Raw genomic sequence first — 20,873 nt, 5'->3', positions numbered from 1 at the left:
TTACTGGGATCTTGATCCTTTATATGACAGGTCTTGGTTCTCATTTTTTCCCCTTGTCCCCACCTTCCCTTCACCCCCTTCTCCCCTCCCCATTTACAAATACTTTATTTCCATTTTTTGATTTTCTCATATTTTTTCTTTTCCCTTATTCCCTTTCCCCTACCCTTCCCACTTTCCCTACACCTTTAGCCCTTTTCTTCCTATTTCACATTGTTAATTATCCTAAAACTGCCATACAGATTCAATGCAATGCCAACTGAAATTCCAACACTATATTTCACAGAACTAGAAAGAAGAATCCAAAAATTCATTTAGAACCATAAGAGACTTAGAATAGCAAAAGCCATCCTAGGCAACAGACACATGGCAGCGGGTATAACAATTCCCAATTTGAAACTATACTACAAAGCCACTGTGATAAAAACAGCATGGTACTGGCAAAGAAACAGACCTGAGGATCAGTAGAATAGACTGGAAGACACAAAAACATTCCAGATATACTCAGCTACCTCATCTTTGACAAAGGAACTGACCATCCCCACTGGAGGAAAGATAGCCTCTTTAATAAATGATGTTGGAAAAACTGGATCTCAACCTACCAAAGATTAAAACTAGACCCTTATCTTTCACCATGCACTAAATTAAAATCCAAGTGGATTAAAGATCTAAATATTAAAACAGAAACACTAAACTCACTGGAAGACAAGTTAGGCAGAACTCTGGAAGACATTGGCATAGGACAAGACTATATGAACAAATCCTCAGTAGCACGGAAACTAGCAGATAGAATCAACAACTGGGATCTCATCTTATTGAAAAGCTTCTGCACTGCAAAAGAAACCATCAACAGAACTAAGAGACAACCTACAATGTGGGAAAAAATTTTTACCAGCTGCTCCTCAGACAAAGGACTATTATCTAGAATATATAAAGAACTCAAAACAATCAGCCCCCCAAATATAAAGACCCAATTCAAAAATGAGCATCCGAAATGAACAGACATTTCTCAAAGAAGTAAAAGCAGCAAGTAAATATATGAAAAAATGTTCCACTTTCGCCTTCTTGATTTGTACCCCATCTCTCACTCTGTCTTTAAAAACCTTGGGCCATGCTGATTGCCTGTTAGCAGCTGCCAACTGAGGAATCAGCGGATGAGCAGTTTCCTTTGGGCTTTTCTACCACTGACATTTCTATACCATGAGGCCAAATGAAGTTTGTAAGCAAGAAAGGTTTTTCTTTTCTCACTCTTTAACGATGGCACAGTGGTGATCCTGTGATTAAAGTCCATTGTCTGAATGAAAAAGCTGCTGGCCCACTGTGTCCTGCTGTTGTCATAGCTTCTTCTGATTCAATTAAGGGACAGTGCACTGGGGAATTTCTACCTGGCTCCTGTGGGCCTAAGACTTTTATTTTTATCCCACACTAACTTGGTGTTAGACAAAGCTTTGAAGCTTCCCTGGGCTGATCTTTAATGAAAAAATGGAGAGGCAAATAAAAAATCCTGAAATAAATTCCAATGAGAAAGCAGCAAAAAGCATCAATTTGGCGAAGGAGATAAAAATGAAAATAGTTTAAAAGAGGCAAAGATGGATTCAGTAAAAAAAAAAAAAGATGTTAAAATTTGACACTGATGAGATTTGCTAAAACAATTTGGTTTTACATTTTATTAATTTTCTCTATAGGCTGAGGTATCATTTTTTTAGAAGTAAGATATTAAAGATACCAATAATCATTATTAAATTATATGGTTTGTAGGGAGAGAGCAATGTTCCTACAGCCAAGAACATAAAAACTATTATATCTAGGCCCTTCTTTTTCCTCATTCTCTCTATTTTCTGGAGCTGCCTTTTTACTGCAAAAAATTTACATTGATGCCAACCACAAGTAGATTATTTCTAGAAATGTGAAAGTGGGTGAACCTGGGTAAAGTTATGAAAAGGAATATACATGCAGACTGGTTTTGAAAGAATAGTGTAGAAAGATACATTTGGTCTTTAAAATCTAGTTCTGTTACTGCTACATTAGGTTGAGACTGAGAAGGGGCAACATGCTTTTCTGCACAGCTCAGCTCAGATTCTTTACATGAGGTTTCAGACACTGGAATCAATTTATAAAAATGTCACATTGAGTTTGTTAGAAACTTAGGACAAGCATCATAGCAAACTGGGTTTTACAGCCCCTCATTGCTGCAGATAGGTGATTTTTTATTACAAACCTATACTTTTCTCTGTCCTCCTCTTCTTGGGTGGCAAATGTTTTCCACTGGAAATGGGCAATGATGTTACTGCGGTTGTGAATGGCAATAGTCCGCTGACTGGTCAGAGAAATGTAGGTTTTCTCAATGATCATGGAGTTCCTGTCCAGCCTTATATTCAGGTCTGTGGCAGCTCCATACAGAGATATAAATACTTTCTCACCTAGGAATTAACAAAGTACAAACAACTTTCAGACTTATTCTAGAATGTTACTTGTAGTCTGTTTCATTTTTGGCTATAGTTAAGGAATATAGCAGAAACATTAGATATTGCATTCTCCCCAGTTTATTAACCCAGAGATAAAGCAGAATTGGAAAATTTAACTAATGTGCTACCTTTCTGGGTCACTGTAAGAAATACATAAAATATGAACGTGGTGGATGTTCCAAGATGATTCTTTCTTCATAAATAGTTTTCCATCTTACAGTCTGACAGGAGGACAACTGAATTCTAGAATAGAACTATATTCCTCATGTTTAGCTCATGCATGAGATGGCTTTCTGGTTCTAAAGTGATTTTACCAAATATACCCGATAAGAGGTGCTCAGCACAAGAGAATTTAAATCCAATCAAGAAAGCGGTCAACTTTTCCATAAGTTAATCAGCTTAAGCCAAAAAGAACACTGTCCACACACAGCCCCCCCAAAGGACTCTGCCTCCAAAATGAAGGTGGTCTGGAAATAGATTAGCCCTAGTTCAGAGTGGGAGACCATGCTGGAATTTTCTATGTACTGCAGAGAACTTCAAGCTCTGAGTTCAGGGGCAATTGACTATGTCCTGAAATACCCAGAAAAAGAAACTCCTTTCTGTTCAGAGGAATGTGCCTGCAAGCGAAGATTTAAGGTTTTAAACATTGTTTTGAAAAAGCACACAGCTCAACACAATGAGATACACAAAGAAATTAAACTCTGGGGCCAGGGATTTAGTTCAGCGGTTTGGTGGCCTGCCTTGCAAGTGCAAGGACCTGAGTTCAATCCCTGGTACCAAAAAAGAAATTAAACTCCATGTGTTAAGACCAGTAATACAAGAAAAACAGAAACAGGCCCAGATACCAGGAGTCACCAGTTATAGGACATTACGGTTTATGTCTACACATCCTCCAAGAGCCACATGCACCCTAGGCAGGGCTTCTGGAAGGTAACTGGATATGGAGGCTTACAGCTGATTCACTGTTAGGAGTTGGGGTCTCTTCAGAAAGGCAGGTCACTGGGCGCATGGCCTGAAAGGGTTTCGCTTCCTCCCCAGCCCCTGCCTTCACTCTCTGCCTTGCTGCCACCCTGACAAGAACAGCTTTTCCTCTATGATGCCCCTCTGCCATGCCACCTGCCTGGGAGCCACCTAAGGACTGGAACGTCTAGAAGCCGTGAGCTAAAATAAAACTCTCCTCCTTTGAGTTGCAAGTGTCAGGGATTGGGTCTTGGTGATAAGGAAGTCGACTAAGACACAGGCCACTTACCAGTTATACTCAGAGCGCTTATAGTAACAAATAGATGAGCTTAAAGCTATACCCAGAAAACAGGAAACTGAAAAAAAAAAAAGATTTAAAAAAATTAGAAAAGAGCCACACTAGAGGATCTATAGGAAAATAGCTTAAATTAAATAAAGAAAAATTTTAAAGAAAAAAAAACCTCCCAAGGAATAAATTTAATAAGAGAATTTTATGAAAAAATGATGAAATGGAAAGCAGTATGGAGAAATAAAAGAAATACATGGAAAACACACATGACTGGGTAAGAGACAAGGTAAGTGGCACGAGAAGGTTGAAAACTGTTTAATTGGAAACTCAGAAAGATAATGAAGCAAAGATGATATTTCAAGAAATGATAGGTAAGAGTTTTCTAGAATTAATAAATATATCAGCTCATAGTTCAAAAGGCCTGATGAAAGTCAAATAGGATAAATTAAAAGAAATTCATGCCTAAATATATTATAATGAAACTAAAGAAACCAAAGATAAAGCACACAAAGCAGTGAGGAAACAAAACAAACAAACAAAAAAAGAAATAATCTTCAAAAGATCCACAATTGGATTAACATTTGACTTTTCAATGGAAACTGCAAAAATAATGGAATGTTATTTTCAATATGATGGTGAAAACAATGCCAAACAAGAATCCTATGAAAAAGTTCAGATTTTTAAACCTAAAATGTCTTTGTTTTGTCTTCATTTTTAAAGGATGCTTTCAATACTGAAAGACCCTAAATTAGCATTGTTTTCTTTTAGCATTTCTTTTTCTTTCTTTCTTTCTTTATCACTAGGGATTGAATGTATGGCCTTCACACTGAACTATATTCCCAACCCTTCTTTCCTTTTTAGTTTTTGGAATAGGATTTTGCTAACTTGCCCAGGCTGGGCTTGAACTTAACAATTCTCCTGCCTCAGCCTCCCAGAGTGCTTGAATCACAGGCATGTACCACCATGCTTGGCTCTCTGTGAGCACTTTAATGCTATTTACTGTCTTCTATCTCTTATTATTTCAACTGAAAAATTTACTATCAGTATTATTAGCATTACTTTTAAGGCAATGTGCCTTTTTCTCCGAGTACTTTTTTTTTTTTTAGAATTTTTTAAAAAAATTTTTTTCTCATTGAGTTTATTGGTATGTTTTAGGTATACAGTACAGTTACATTCATCATTAGGATCTTGTACTTTACTTGACAGGTCTTGGTTCTCATTTTTTCATTTTTATTTATTTTTCTCTTCTCTGAGTACTTTTATGATGTTCTCTTTTCTTTATTTTTCAGCATTTTAACAAGATGCCTCTGGTTGGTTTTCTTTATATTTGCATGACCATAGATTTGCTGAGCTTTGTGAATATAGGATTAGTCTGACTTTTGGGGGAAATTTCTTAGTCAATATCTACTAAAATATTATTTTATTCCACTCATTATGTCTTCTATGTCTGAGACCCCAGTTACACATATGTTGACTTTTGATTATGTTTCACGTGGACTTTGCTTCCTGTTTATTTATTTTTGTTTCTCTCTGTGCTTTAGTTCGGGTATTTTACATACCAGAGTTTTCAGGTTCATTAAGCTTGTCTTCTGTTGTATCTCTTCTGCTGTTAAATATATAATTGTTAATTTCCAACATTGTGTCTTTCAGTATAACATTATTACTAAAATCCAAGGAGACAAAACACTCTAATCGACAGAACTGCACTTCTAAACATGAGTGTAAAAATCCTAAATAAAAAATTTGCGATGACAATGTGTCACTACATTAAAAGAATGATATTTCATAACCAAGTGGGGGTTACTTCAGGAATGCAATGATGGCTCACTATTAGAAAATCTATTACTGTAGCAATAAACATAAGGAAGAAAATGATATCTTCACTGATGCAAAAAATTCAACAAAATTTAAAAAGACATTTTAAAAGTTTGTAAATAGGAACTGATAAAATCAAAACCTAAAATATCAGTAATTAGGACAGCATGGTACAAGTAGATGAAGGGATAGTCAATGGAATAGAATAAAACATTACAACTGAGACAAATGCATATCAGAATTCAGTACATCATAAAGGCTGCATCTCATATCATTGGTGTAAACCTGAACATTATGAAAAATAGCTTTGGAACAACTTTGTAGACATAGGAAGAATAAATCTCACATCTTATATTTGAATAAATGTCAAGTGAATCAAAATAAATGTTCAATATGAAGCCATAAAAGTAGACTAATACACAAGAGAATTTCTTTGTAACTTCAGGCCAGAGAAACGTTTCTAACTATGATTCAAAATGAAGATCCCTCTAAAAAGATTAAGAAGTTTGAGCACCTGAAAACAAAAAGAGAAATTCAGAGTGATACAAAACTCTATAAGCAAGAACAAAAAGAAAAAAAGTGGGGAAAATATTTGTAGCAAAGGGATCAAATCCCCGGATATGTAAATAACTCTTAGAAATCAATAAGACAGCCCAGTAGAAGAATGGGATAGGGTTGCCGAAAGGAAATATAGAAAACTAATATATGTTTGAAAAGATGCTCAACTTCATCCATAATTGAGGGAAATTGAAATAATGTTGTGTTTATGAACCCCCAATCAGACTGATAAAACAAGTGTTTGAGAACATAATTGACTGTCTGCACAGTGTGGGAAAAGGCACTCCTACATTGCTGTGGGACTACAAAATGCTACCACTCTTCTCCACCCCAGGGAGTGAATTTGGCAGCACAGATCAAAATATCTATCCAAGCGGCAAAACTATTTACCCTCTGGCCCACTTCTAGGAATTTATCCAAGAGAGGAGCCAGAGCAAGTTCAGGGGCATTTATTATAGTATCATTCTTAATAAAGTACCCATAAGGGAAAGCTGGTTAAATAATCTGTGCTACATCTCCAAGTAGACTATTATGCAGGTGTAAAAAGGTGCACACTGTGAGGGAAAGATTCCAGGATTTATGAATAAGTGGAAAAGGCAAGGAGAGGAACATTCTATATAGTATAATATATAAAGTTTCCTTAGTTTCCTTAGTAAGACTATTCATTTATGCTTGCATCTATTTTCATAAAAGCACTGGAGGGATATTCAAGAAACTAATCAAATATGGGTGGGATCAGGTAAATGGGGCAGTGTAGAAGCAAGGCTTTTCAATATGTATTTTTAAATATTGCTAAAACTTTTAACATATTTTAACAAATTTTTAACATCATCCATCCAAAAACTTTAATATAAAAGAGGGCTGCCAATAAACATAAAATTGCTGGCTAGCTCTAATAATGAAAGCAATATAAAAAAAATATACCATCACATTGCCATCTGGCAAAAGTATAAGTTGGTACATTCATTTGATGGACCAATTTAATATTCAATTAATATCAGCATTAAATTTTCCTATAACCCAGCAACTACTCTTGTAGGTATTTATCCGAAAGGAAACTCACACAGCTTCAGAAGGACATTATACAAAGATGCCCAATGCTGTACTGTCTCTGAGAGTGTAAGGCTTAGGGACAGCTTTAATATTCGATAGAACAGATAAATCATAATATTTTCACATCCTCGCATTTGGTACATTAGTTAAATCAGACCGGTCTGTATCTACAAGTTTCAAATCTTTAAAACATAACGTTGAATGAAGAGAGCAAGTTGGAGAATGGTATGTGCAGTACAATGCCATTTATGTGAAGTTTAAAACTGCCTGAGACAAAACTATATATTGTTTATGGGTAGGTCAATTTGTAGGAACAACCTAAAATGCACCCATATTGCTCTTCCTAGGATATGGAAATTCAGTAAGGGAAGGGTAGGAAAGTGGCTTCAGATCTATAATCAGACATGGAAAATAAAACCCCTGAAATAAATGTATATGGCAAAATGTTGAGAGAGTTAAATAAAACAGATGTTGGTTTTATTATTGTCTGTGATTTTTTTTATTCTACGTGAGTTTGTGGATATTTGAAATGCTTCATTGTTTAAAAAAAATTCATCAAGGGAAAGAAGACTTAAAGGTTTATTCCATACAAACCTAGGGGTCAGAGAGACTGCTGTTATCCATTTGAACGTTCACTGAAAAAAATGTTCCTTCCTAGAAATATAGTAAGAGCTGCCATACTTTTTGAGAACCATCTAATATTTTTTTACTGCTGTTTTCAAAAATCATCAGATCCAGAAAGAGAAGAGCAATAGCTCTTGTCTCGTCCTCCAAGCTGCTGAAGTACTTTCTTTTTATACCCACTTGCTTGAGGACAACCTTAAGGATCTCCCACTCTTGGCTTCTTGGAAGACTGTTCAGGTATCCTGAGGGAACGGACAAGGCTCCATTAGCATTTTTGTTCCGTTACAGTGCCCTTGCTCCAATTCTGGGGTTGAAAGCTACAATCACTGTAAACGAGGTTAGCCGCAGTCATTTATTATGCCCCCGTAAAGATATATTTTGTGGAAGGTCTTATTACCTCTTGTCAGTTTTGCTACTATCAATCAAGCAACACAAAAATGAACAAAACTAGTTTTACAAAAACAAATGTGAAGCTACCTCTATCACAATACATTTCCTACTGTGCTTTCAAGACTTGGAGACAACACAGGACACTAAATAAAATATATGAGTGCAGCCATAGATTCTCCAGGGAACAAGTTGATAGAAAGAGCCTTTCTTACTGCTTGGCTACAGCAGGATACATCGCTATAGGGCATTGCTGAAACAAGGTTCTTTGGAAGTCCTCTTCCTTCGTTCATGAAACTGAAACTAAGGGACTCGATTGAGCTTACCCAGCACATCAGTGACAAGGCCCAAGCGCCAGTAGTCTTAGTCTGCACAGAAGGCAGTGTAGGTCTGTAGAAAGCATGTTAACTTTGGGGGATCCCAGAGACTTGGAGCTAAGTCCAAGCCTTACTTCGGTATAAAGTTATTAAACACCTCTGGGCCACAGGGTGCTCATCTCTGAAACAAAGGGGGTTAAAGAAATGTTCTCTAATGTTCCTTTAAATACCAACACCAATGATTGGAGCCTTTTCTTGCTAGGCAATTTACAGAAACCTCATCTCACCTCCCGACACCATCCTTCCCAGTTGGGAATAGTCCTAATGTCTGCTATTCCCTGTCCTAAGCTATGGAATAAGGCATGGAGAAAACAACTAGGCCAAGGAAGTTTCCGTTTCCTCTGTCTAAAGCCTTCTTAAAATATTTGCTTCTTTTTCAACAACTAGGTTTTGCTGTTTTCTAATCATAATAGTGCATAGTCATAGTTGACTGCGATAACCACACAGGTGAAGCAAAGTTCATGCAGGTAAGTTTGTATACATAGACTTAGGTAGATATTATTTAGCAGTTATAATTTGCAAAGCATATAATACTCAATTATTATATTATATATTGGCATTAGTTTCATTGGCCTTTATGAAGAAAAAGTAAATTCTTTATGGTTTTAGAAAGCACACTAAAATAAGACACATAAATGACTGTAAAGCTGTCATATAAAGTACTAATATTATAACTGTGTGTATATTTAATAAAAATACATCATCATACCTTTGGGAAAAAAGCCTACTTGCCAACTCCTGACTCTTAACCTGAAATGACTCCTCTTCAGTGAGAGACGTAATGCAGTGTACTTCAAAAAATGCTGAATAAGTGTGTATCAGCTTTATTTCCTGATGATGCTGGTGGTTAATGTCACCTCTAAGGTGACAGTAAACTCACCAGGTGTTGAAGAACTGCTGTAATCCTATTTCTACTACTAATAAAGTAACCAAATTAAGCCCACTTGCATGAAGACAACCTTAAGGGTCCCCCACTCCTAGCTACTTAGAAAACTGTTAGGATAGAGGTGGGCAGTAAAAATATTCAGTAAAAATATTGTTTTATAAAAAGCTCATTCTGAATACTAATATCTCCATGAACCCTGAGATGGAATACAGTTATTCAATACACAGTTGAAAATTACAAAAGTTAGGAAATTAACCATTGTTTTTCTGCAGATAATGTTTACATGTCTCAGCTTCATTAAAAGGGTAGAACTAGTGTGCTAGCTGTTATTTTGTTTTGTCTTTATCTCTTCTGAATTTGGAAATGGCATCATGTTACTGCAGTTCTGAGTTTGGGTATATAAGTAAAAGGTAACTAAATAATTTTTGGGATAAAATCAAGTTTCTTAAACAAATTTGACTTCACTGAACATGGGCCTGACAGAGAGGAAGAGGGAGAAGGGAAGGAGAGAATTGTGGTTCAGGAAAATATTAATGCATAAAATAGGTATTGACAAGGGCTGGGGATTTAGCTCAGTGGTGTTGCCTGCCTCACAAGCACAAGGTCCCAAGTTCAATTCCTGATACTGCCCCCCCAAAAGATTTTGTTTAAAAAATAGGTATTAATGACACATTATATGCAGCTTCTTTAATTTCTAGGGCACTGCTTTAAATTCTTGTCTGAAAAGGTAATTTCTTAGCAGCATTTTATTAAAAATATAGCCAGTGGAGGGACAGGGGTTTGGCTCAGTGGTTCCGCTGCCTGCCTTGCAAGCACAAGGGCCTGAGTTCAATCCCTGGTACCAAAAAACAAAAACCAAACAAACAGAAAAGAATATAGCCTGTGGAGAAGTAGAGGCTGATGGAACAAACAGAAATGTTGAAAATCTGATCGAATCACTTCTTAGACTTTTGGCTAAGATCAAGGGTGGAAATCTAATTGAGCACTTCCCACCGTGGAGCACCAGTGCTCTTCTTTTGAGAACACTCTTTGGGGAAATATGAAGAAAAGACATTCAGCAATAGCTCATATTAAATTTCCCTCCTCAAACTAATTCTTCAAACAGCTGCAGAAAGTTCTATCAGATGCTTATTTAGTAAAATGGAAAGCTAATGATCATGGCTGTATGGAAGATCTCCATGATTAATTGTGTTTAGATAGTCATTAGTGTTTTTCACTAATGGAAGGTTATATGTTCTGATCACTGAAAACCCACAATAAAGATGAAAGCATATTTTTATCAGATGTTCACTTCATGTAAGGAAAAATGCTACAAGACATTTGACTTCTTTCTGTGATCTTCAGAAAATGACTTCCTTCATTATTCAAAGTTAGCATGAGAACCTCAGGGTGCAGAAACCAACTTTTCCAAGGAACAATCAAATTTCGGGTACCCAAATATTCATTGTGGTTCAACCTACCTTCCCTTTAGCCTAAAGCTATAAATGTTAGTGCGGGTTTCATTCCAAATTCTTGCATTAGAGTAAAATTGAGACCCAGGACCTCTCAAAACACACCGCTGCATTTCGAAGTCAATGATTTTAGGAAGCAAAAATGTGTAAGTACTAATAAGAGTGCTTAGGAAGATACTTATAATGGTGCCAAGGAAAATGCTCAGGAGTGGGGACTGAGTTCTAAGTGGGCTTTGGATTAGATATGTGATCTTAGGCAAGGCCTTGTTTTTTAGGGCTCTTAGGGCTTCAGTATTTCATTTGTAAAAATCTAAGAACCAGGTTTGTCTATTAGTAAAGTCTTCGCTCAGGTTTTATTCTATTGCTCTATGAGTACTCTGAGCCATTTGGTCTCAAAACCTAACAAAAAACAAAATTTTTTGAAAACATACCTTAATCATATGAACGCTTATTTATTTACACAGGACAGCCATATACTAGAGTGTTCATGTTAAATGTATTAAAAATGCACTGAAAATATTAAAGCAGGATGAGATAAACAATATTTTAAAGGTAATTCACTTAATGTATTTATCAATGATTAAGTATTTTAGTAAGAGTAAGAGGAATGATGATTCTTTTTTCAAATTTCTGGTTAAAACTTTGTGATATAGTGAAACAAAAGTAATTCTAAGATTACATTTTCCCAAAAGTACTGTTTCAGGGACTCACATAAATAAAAATGATACCTCACAAAGATGTGAATATCAGAAGGAAAAATATAATGCTGACTGAATTTATTAATATTCATATCATTTTTCATTTTCATCCACTATCAACACTAATAACAAAAGGGTTCTGGCTGAATTTCAACTAATAACTTTTTCATAGTGGTAACAATTAATAGTCAGAAACTTCAAACCCACATTATCAGAAAGTTCATTCAACATAAAAGGACTGAATAGCACAATTAAAAGATAAAGATTTTCAGACTGAATTTTTCTAAAAACCACCTAGTGATACTTCCAAATGTCAAATTTTCAATATGAAGACAGAAAAGTTGAAAGTAAAAAGATGAACAGAATATGCTGTCCCCGCTAATCAAAAGAAAGCTTCTATCCTCTATAAATGTCAGATCAAGTAGACTTTAATGTTAGAAATATTGCTAAACATTAAGAGATATCTCAGAAAAATAAAATGGTTAATTCAAGATTAAATTATATTAATCCTAAATGTTTCATATTAAATACATAGTCTCAAAATACATACAATGAAAATTGATGGCACAAAAAAGAGAAATGCCAAATCTCTAATCATAGTTGTAGATTTTAATAACATCTTCCAACTGACAAACAAGGAGACAAAAAAAAAATCCTAAGATATACATTGAATGGCATGATTTTTTAAACAAACATGACTTAATTTATACCTTTTTCAGAGCACAGGAACATTTACTGGAATGGAACATAATCTGGGCCATAACGTAAATCTCAATTTAAAGGCCTGAAATGCTATTGAATTTCTTCATTGTCACTAATGGAATTAAACTAGAAACCAGTAACAAAAAGATAACTATAACATGTCCAAGTGTTTGACTATTAAACATATTCCTAAGTAGCCCATATAAACACAGAAATTCTAAAATAGTTTCAGAATGTTAAGGAAAACAAAACATGTAAAAATGTATGAGTTGAATATTAAATCATCATTAGAGGGAAATTTTTATCATAAATATATAGATTATAATAGAAAAAATGTTAAACATCAATGCTCAAATCAACTCTCCTAAGATTTAGAAAAAGTACTAGAAATAAAGTCTAAGGAAAGTAGAAAAGATGAAATAATAAAGAGCAGAAATCAATAAAATTGAAAAGAAATGAAAAAGAAAACCAATTAGAACCAATTAGATCTCTGAATAAACTAATAAAGCTGATAAAGCCCTAATGATACAGATCAAGAAAATTCAAATAGGAGTGAAGAAAAAATTGCCAATATCAATAATGACAGAAGAGAGATAACTAAAGATCCTACCAACATTACAAACATATATGAATGGCTATCTTGAATAATGTTGTGCTGACTAATTAAGATTTTAGATCATATAAAAAATTTCTTGAAAAAGTTTAAGAAACTGAATCAACAATTAAAAACTTGCACCTCTTATTTAAAAAGATGGTTTGAACAGTAAGGTTTTTAATCATTTAAGGAATTAGTAGCACAAATCTTTTTTTTTCAAAAAGCTTAACAGAGAATAAAAGAAGAGAACAATTTTCAATTTGTTTTATAATACCAGTTTGTTTTGTTAGACCAAAACCTGACAAGGCTATCGTATGAAATTTACAGGCCACATTTTCTCATGAATATGAGAGGCAAATTCCCAAGCAAAATATTAGCAAATATAATCTAAAAATTTATTAAAGTGATAATATTTAAAACTTGAATTCATCCCAGAATATAGTAGGAATTTAACATGTTTAAATTAATTAGAAGAATAAAGGTAAAATAAAATATGATAATTTCTACAACATAAAGAAATATTTGATAAAATTCAGCACCTATCCAAGATTTCCAAGTTTAAATGTCTTAAAAATCTAGGGAGTAAAGGAATTTTCTTAATCAGATAGAGTATCCACTGAATATCTATCATAAACATCAAGCTGAATTAATTTTAATCAATGTTCCAGAAAAAATATACTGATAATGGGGAAGAGTACCCCCACGGTGGGCCCCACCTCATACCTACACAACATTAAAGCAAAGATGAGCTACTGACCTAAATATGGAAGATAAAATTATGACCCCTTGTAGAAGTAAATGTAGGAGAATATACAAAGTCAAAGGAGGAAAAAGGCATTAATTTGAAAGAAAAATAATTGATAACATGGATTTTGTCAAAATTAAAAATTACTCTGAAGAAATATTAAATAAATACAAAAATAAGTCATAGGCTGGGAGAAAAGATTAACAATACATAATGTAATATATTAGTAAACTATATCAGACAACTAGTACTTAGAATGTCCAGTTGTACAAGGCAATTAAAAATTAATAATAGAAGGAGAAAAAACAAGCAAAAGGTTTAGACACTTAAGATATAGGAACGGCCAGTAAGCATATGAAAAGGTGTTTGACATCATTAGTCATTAGAGAAATAAAAATGAAAATCCCTTGTATTAGCACTCCCATTACGGAAAAAAATTCCTTGACACTTGAAACTTCAAGGAGGAGAGCTTTATTTGGCCTGCAGTTTCAAAGGATTTAGTCCATAGATGGATGACTGGCTCGAATGCAGGAGCATCATGGTGGAAGGAATTTGGAGCAGAGCTGTTTATGTCAGAAGGGCAGGGAATCAGTGCCCAGGGGAAGAATGCCAGAGATCTACCCTTCAGTGACCCTCCCCACCTGGCTCCACCTCCTAACAGCACACTCAGCCTCGAACCTGAGTGGACTGACCCACGAATGAGTACAGCGCTCCCATGACCCAAATCATCTCTCCAGGAGTCTCTTACTCCAGTCAAATGGACAAAGAAGATTTATTGGCACACCACCAGGAGAGATCACTTTACACTTCTACTATATCTAACATTAACAAAACAACCTGGTACGCTAGAATTTGAAGCAACTGGAACTTTCACAGTTTGCTGGTGAGAGCATTAAATAACTCAAGTAGCTTGGGAAACTAACATTCCAGATGTGTTTTGAGTTGTACTTTTATTCGCTTACATGTGTCATGAGTTTCCTCTTTTGTTGATGCTAATTCAAATTAGATTTCTCTTATTAGCAGTGAATTGCAGGTAACGCTAATGATAAGACACATACACTGGGCCACTGTTGCTTATGTGTTGTTATGATGCAGAGTGTGGAGCCAGGACCACTCAGCTATAGGTCACAGGCAGGGGCTTGAACTGTCCTCATCAGATGTGCATCCATCCACAAAGCCAGCAACTTTGTACTGTGACCAAATGTCATGTCCTTGTAGCTCTTTCCTTGGCTGTGTGATCATGTGGAATGGTATGGGTGTCAGGGGCACCATCTTCCTCAGAAGTGAAAATCCCTGGGGCTACCTTGGGAGATCCTGTTGCCCCTGGGGAAGGTGGAAGAACTGAAATTCAGAAGGGGCTGGAACTGCCTGAAAGCACCCAGTCATGGCAGGGCCCTTTCCCCTGGCCTCAAAGACTCAGGGTTGTGCCTCACTTCATACAGTTCTTTAACTTCTAGTTCCTTCTGACAGAGCCCCCTACTTTCCTCCAAGAAGTACAGAATGGGGGAAAGCCATCCTGACATACAGTGCTTTAGGGCTCAGTTTGCTCGTCCCAGAAGTGTGGGAAGAAGGAAGTCATGATTCCTGCTCTGCTAAGGCACAGGGTTGATGTTAGCGTACTCTGAGGGGAAGTGCCAATTCATAGGCGAACTCAAGAGCACGAGAGACCCAGAACCTAAGGTGCCAGTGGGACCATGGCATCACATCCAGGGTGTGGTCTTTTTTGTGACCGCAGCATGGGATAGGGCCTGATGCTATACTGGGATTTATATCCCTACTCCTCCAATTATCTAACTTCACGATCTTTGACATGGTACTTATCTTTCATGAGTCCCGGTGGAGTAATGGCTCACATTTGTAGGGACCTTTCCTGTGAGGCTGCTGCTGTGCTAAATTGTTCATATGCAGTGCCTCGTTAATCCTCATAACAACACAGTGAAGTAGGTTATTGTTGTTAAATGCATTTTTGCAGAAAGAGCACACCAAAGCTGAGAGGGATTAAGTATCGGGGAACAGTGGGTGAGAACTATCAATTGAAGCCAGATCAGGGCCTTCCATCCAGGTAAACACTAGCTCTTAGGGAGGGTAGTCTCTTGGCTCCAGGCATCGACACCTGGCAACTTGGGCTTGGAAGGCTAAAGTTGTTAGAGGGACAATGTCAATGCCTTACCCACTCTTATCACCTGCCAGGGAACATCTCCATGTGGGCTGATCTGCCCAAGCCAAGGCTGGGATGGCCATGTGGGCATGTTTACCCTGTGAGGCCTTAGGGAAATGATAAAAATAGTAATTTGAAAACCAGCTTTGGAAAGGGCATAATGCACATGCAGTCTATATGACTGTAAGTTAAATATTGGCCAAACAATATGTAGTTTTCATGATTACATAGGGTATGGTCCTGAAGAAAATGCCAGTGGTGACAGATGCAGTCCTGCATTCATGAAAGATATGTGTATGTTCTAAGGATTAAAGTTTCTAGATATCACATAGACTAGTGGGTATATATAAGAACATTCTGAACTAGGATTTACATTTTTGAAATGCTAGCCAAATACAGCAGTAAGTCAAATGGAAAACCCATTGGATATTCATTACCTTCAAGTTTTCATTTACATATAAATAACTTCAATTCACCAATGTGGCTTCTGGGTATTGGTTCTTTCCTGAGCCCCGAATTCTTAATTAGGTAGATGGGACTTATATCTGGCACACTCTTTCCAGTGAAGGCATTCATTCTTCAGTTATTTACCTTGCAGGCCTTCGTTTACTCTGCTATAGCCAAAATATCACTTCCTATTTGATTCCATCATATTCCCTACCTGATCTTTCTTAATATGCAGAATTTTAAGCAAAGAATAATGCATACCTGTGTCATAACACACTATAAGTCTTTCGCTGTGATCGCCCATGCTCTGTGGCTCAAAATTGACTTCCAGTTGCATAGATTCTCCCGCATTAAGGGTCCCATCAGTTGGCTCGACAGAGAAAGGCCTGCAACGCACATGAAGAGACATCATCAGAGAACATTTCTAACTAGCGTGAGAGGAGGACGAGGGGAGACTCGAGCTCCAGTTCTGCAGACAGCAGGCTCAGAAGTGAAGTATACTTTTCTCCCTAATGTGAAAGAACTTTAGTTTTAATATTAAAATAACAGCAATATATTAGCATTTTTAAAAGAGACTTGAGCGATGTAATAACATTCTTGTTTGTGACCTTTTTTCCCTAACATTCATTGAGTGTTCTTGTTGGGTTCAAGCACTGGGTTAGGATGATCATAAATGAATGCAATCCAGCCCTTGTTTCTTGTTCTCAAGAAGCTGAGATGCTAGTAAGAGACAGACTTAAAATATGTATGCAAATACTGTCATTTGCAAAAGAACAGTAGCGTCCAAAGGGTAAAAAAAACAAGTTTTATGAGAGATCAGAAGAGAGAAGACATCATAGTAGAAAAATATATCAGAATCTCAAAAACAAAGCAATGGCACACTGATATTAGGAAATTCCAGGAACAACTTAATAAAGACCTACTTGAAGAGGACAGGAGTGCAGGGAACCGCAGAGATGATAATGCAGAGATAACCCCTAGCCAGGGTTAGTACCAGTAAGGCCATTACCATCTCTAGGTCCAAGGAGCCACAGGGAGGAGTGGTTCTGAAACTCACAGAGTCCTAGGAGAAGCCTGCCTTATAAGAGGAAGGAGATTTAGTCCAAGGAGACAGCCAGCTCAGGTGGCCTCACAGAAAAGACAACCAGGTTAAAAAACAAACACTTCTGACTCCATATCTTCTTCTATCCAATTGTTTCCTGGGACTCCCCTTGGCTGAACCTGAGCAGAAGCCAAAAGGCACGGGCCTATTGACCCAGGCCGCAGAAGTCAGCTCCCTGGGCAAGAGCAGACTGGAGAAAGGCAGGGTGCATTCGGAAAGGCAAACAGGTTAAGTTCTGTGTCCTGAAAATAGAACTTGGGATGTAGACATTGTGGGAGTTAGGGTGGATGTGGGAACAGGAAATAGTTTCACTTAATTGTCCTGGAAAGGAATCTTGCTATTGCAAAGAAAGAAGCTGGATCTGATCAAGAAGCACCTTAAATAACTCATGGAGCTCTTCCTTCTAAATAGGAAACTCAGCCCATTTAATTATTTTCACAGTCCATTTCACTTCTTTAAATTGCTAGTTTTTCAAAGTAATGTGTTGTACAATGTATCTGGCAGGCTAAGCTGATTCTGATTATTTACTTATATCAAAACAGTTTTTAGAATCATCATTCTTTAAATCTTCCCTTAGATAATGAACTCAATTTCAGAAGACCTGAGCTTTCTACTATAAGTGTACAGGATTATAGCAAGGGTAGCATCAACTGTACCTGAGATACTGCAGAACCCTGGAGTCTCTGATGCCCCTGGGCACTTATCTATCTTTTCGGATACTCTCTACTTTGATCTCTCTTTCTTCTACTTCTTTTTTTGTTGTTGGGGTGGTACTGGGGATCAAACTCTGGTCCTTGTGTTTATGAAGCAGGCGGTGGAACCACTGAGCTAAATCCCTGACCCTCCTTCTACTTCTTGATCTTCCTTTTTTAAAGTCCTTTCCCTACACCCACGGTGCCAATCCTCTGGAGAGCCCCACACATTGCTATAGAAGCTTCCTGAAGGGTGGTTATTACTCCAGGCTGTGGAGCCAACTGAAGGAGTTCAGAACCCAGCTCTGCTGGGACCTTGGGCAAATATAAACTTCAGTCTCCCTATCCCTAAAATGACGGGAATGAGCACTCGCATCATAGGGTTATAATGCAGACTGAAGGGGTTGATATAGGTAGAGTGCTAAGAATAATGCCTGGTACATGGGAAATGCTGTACAAGTGTTTCTATCATTTTTGTTATTGCTGTTTTCATCTTCTTCACTACAGCCCCAAGATGCTGAAAGAGGAGCCTAAGGATGAGTTTGGATGTTTAGGTAAGTTCTAGCTTTGCCTTTCTCCCCTCCATCCTTTACTTAGTTTTAGAGAGTCTGTGAAACACACACACACACACACACACACACACACACATCAGTCTCCTGGTCAAATACCTCCAGTAGTCCTCATAATCTACACAATAGTCTTGAACTCTTAAGCATTCAAGGTCCTACACAATCTGTTTCTAACCAGGTTTTGCATTCCGATTACACACATACATCTGTTCAAGAAACACACACACACACACACACACACACACACACACCTGTCACATCCCCAGGGAACTGGGGTGGGATGAGTGGGAGGCATTGCTCTGTTCATCCACGAACTCTCCCAGCATGGCACCTGCTGTTCCTTCCAACCAGATTGTGCTCTCCACACCAACAATCCAGAAGTGCTAGGGTCGTTACCAGAACACCCACTACTTCCCACATGCCATATTTCTTCCGAAGTCACAGATCAGAGCCCAGACTCAAAGTCACCTCTCAAATAGAATCTTGCATATATAAAGCACCTGGGGTAGTATGCACAACAGAGAACATGCTCATAAAATTTGCCTTTTTCTTTTTCCCTCTCAGGAGTACCTAACTATTCAGAAGCATGCACGAAAACTATCACTAGTATAAGAAAAATAAAAAGAAATGCAAGCTAAAACAAACAATATGCAAGCTGGTTGTGACGGTGCACACCTGCAATCCCAGCATTTTGGGAGACTGAGGAAGGAGGGCTACACGTTCAAATCCAGCCTGGATTACACAGCAACTTAACAAAACCTTGTCTCAAAATAAAAGGTAAAAAAAAAAGGCTGGGGGTGTTGTTCAGAGCAAAAGCCCTGGGTTCAATCTCCAGTACCATCAAAAATAAAAATAAAAGGGGCTGAAGGGAGGGCAGAGGTATAGGGAAAAAATTAGAACCAAGATCTGTCATGTAAAGGTACAAGATCCCAATGATAAATGTACCTGTACTGTATACTTTAAAACGACCAATAAATTCAATGAGAAAAAGAAAAAAAATGACTCAAAAATATTTCAAAATGGCTCCAGGAGAGGGGAGAAGTGCCCTATCCCCAAAGTAAGTTTTCCCCATAGAAATAAATAAAATAAAAAAGAAAGAAGAATGAAAAGAAAAATACATAGTCTCTGAGGAGAAGAAGACATGATTCATCATGTCTAGATGTTTTATTCTGGGGATATTGTACTTTACCTATGTCAAGCTAATCCTTCAAAATATCTTGAGAAGGTAGGGTATTGTAGACGTGAAAAGAGCAGATTCTCTCAAAGGCAGACAACTCGCCTAAAGTTGCCCAACTAGGTAGTGGGAGAGCTCGAGGATGCCAGCCTTCAAGCCCCTGTTCCTTCTGCCCACCCCAGTGCCCCCTGGATATAGAAGCTACAGGTTAGGTTCACTCTGTGGCTCTGGTCATCCCAGGCATGGCTCTTTACTCACAGGAACCTCTCAGAAGAGGATGGTGAACCGAATCAGAAATAAAATCTTAAGGAAAAATAAAGGTATAGGCAATTATCCATCAATTTTTACAACATCAATGTCTTGGTCAAGCAGAGAAGTAAACTTTCAGGAGTTCAAGAATGTGCGTCACAGGAGATGGTGAATCTTCCAGGCTCAAAGGTCTTTCTTTTCTTCTGGCCTCAGTGAGAATCTGGAGTTGGGAAGGAGGCCCGGTCTTCTGGCTTTGAGTATAACAACACAGAAATATCTTCTAACTTTGCCTCTCTGCTTCCTAGTATTTTTCTTCCTGCACTGTGCTTTCATTTTCTTTTCAAATATTTCTTAGTAGCAAAAGAACAGCTTTAAAATGAATTGGATATTATTACTAAGCTAATTTTCTACAGAGATGGTACTGGTATAGTCTCTAGGACCTGAAGAAATCCAAATTCTATCGGTGGCAACAGATACTTTTCCTCTGTGCTAATTTAGGCTTAAATTACACTAACTTCTGCAGAACGCAGAAAATCACCTGGGATCACTGTTGCCACTGAGAGTTGCCTATGTTTCAATAATGGGCAGAGTGTGTTAAATTCTAGTGATTAAACATTGTCTATTATTTAATTTTTGTATTTCATTTTACTAAAGGTAGATAGCTTGCACAGGCTAGAAAATATCAAGTATCAGAAAATACTGCTATAAGAAAGTTAAAAGTATTATTCCTCAAGGGCATAAAGCTGGTTTTGCACATCAGAATGTTTGATTTTAATATCACATTCTCATTAATACCAAATATTTAATTATGGAGCTTGGTTTGGAGAAAAATCATGAATCATGGGAAAGATCGAGATTTTGTTCACTGATGAGCTCTTCC

At 37.1% G+C, this 20,873-nt stretch overlaps 1 protein-coding gene across 4 annotated transcripts in view; it reads right to left on the bottom strand.

The window, feature by feature from the left end:
* Positions 1-20,873, bottom strand: part of Hydin (HYDIN axonemal central pair apparatus protein) — a 365,508-nt gene that overhangs the window by 275,194 nt on the left and 69,441 nt on the right. For all 4 annotated transcript variants that reach the window (XM_010644447.3, XM_033757831.1, XM_010644448.2 and 1 more), the window contains exons 7-8: positions 16,469-16,593; positions 2,216-2,417 (exon numbers count right to left, since the gene is read on the bottom strand). In XM_010644447.3, coding sequence (XP_010642749.1) covers positions 2,216-2,417; positions 16,469-16,593 — 327 coding nt within the window. The remainder of the gene's footprint in view (positions 1-2,215; positions 2,418-16,468; positions 16,594-20,873) is intronic.

This window comes from Fukomys damarensis, unplaced genomic scaffold (genome assembly GCF_012274545.1).
Source record: "Fukomys damarensis isolate Sample0158 unplaced genomic scaffold, DMR_v1.0_HiC HiC_scaffold_32, whole genome shotgun sequence".
NCBI classification, from domain to species: domain Eukaryota; kingdom Metazoa; phylum Chordata; class Mammalia; order Rodentia; family Bathyergidae; genus Fukomys; species Fukomys damarensis.
Note: the sequence above shows the minus strand (reverse complement) of the source record. Positions and strands in the feature narration are given on the sequence as shown.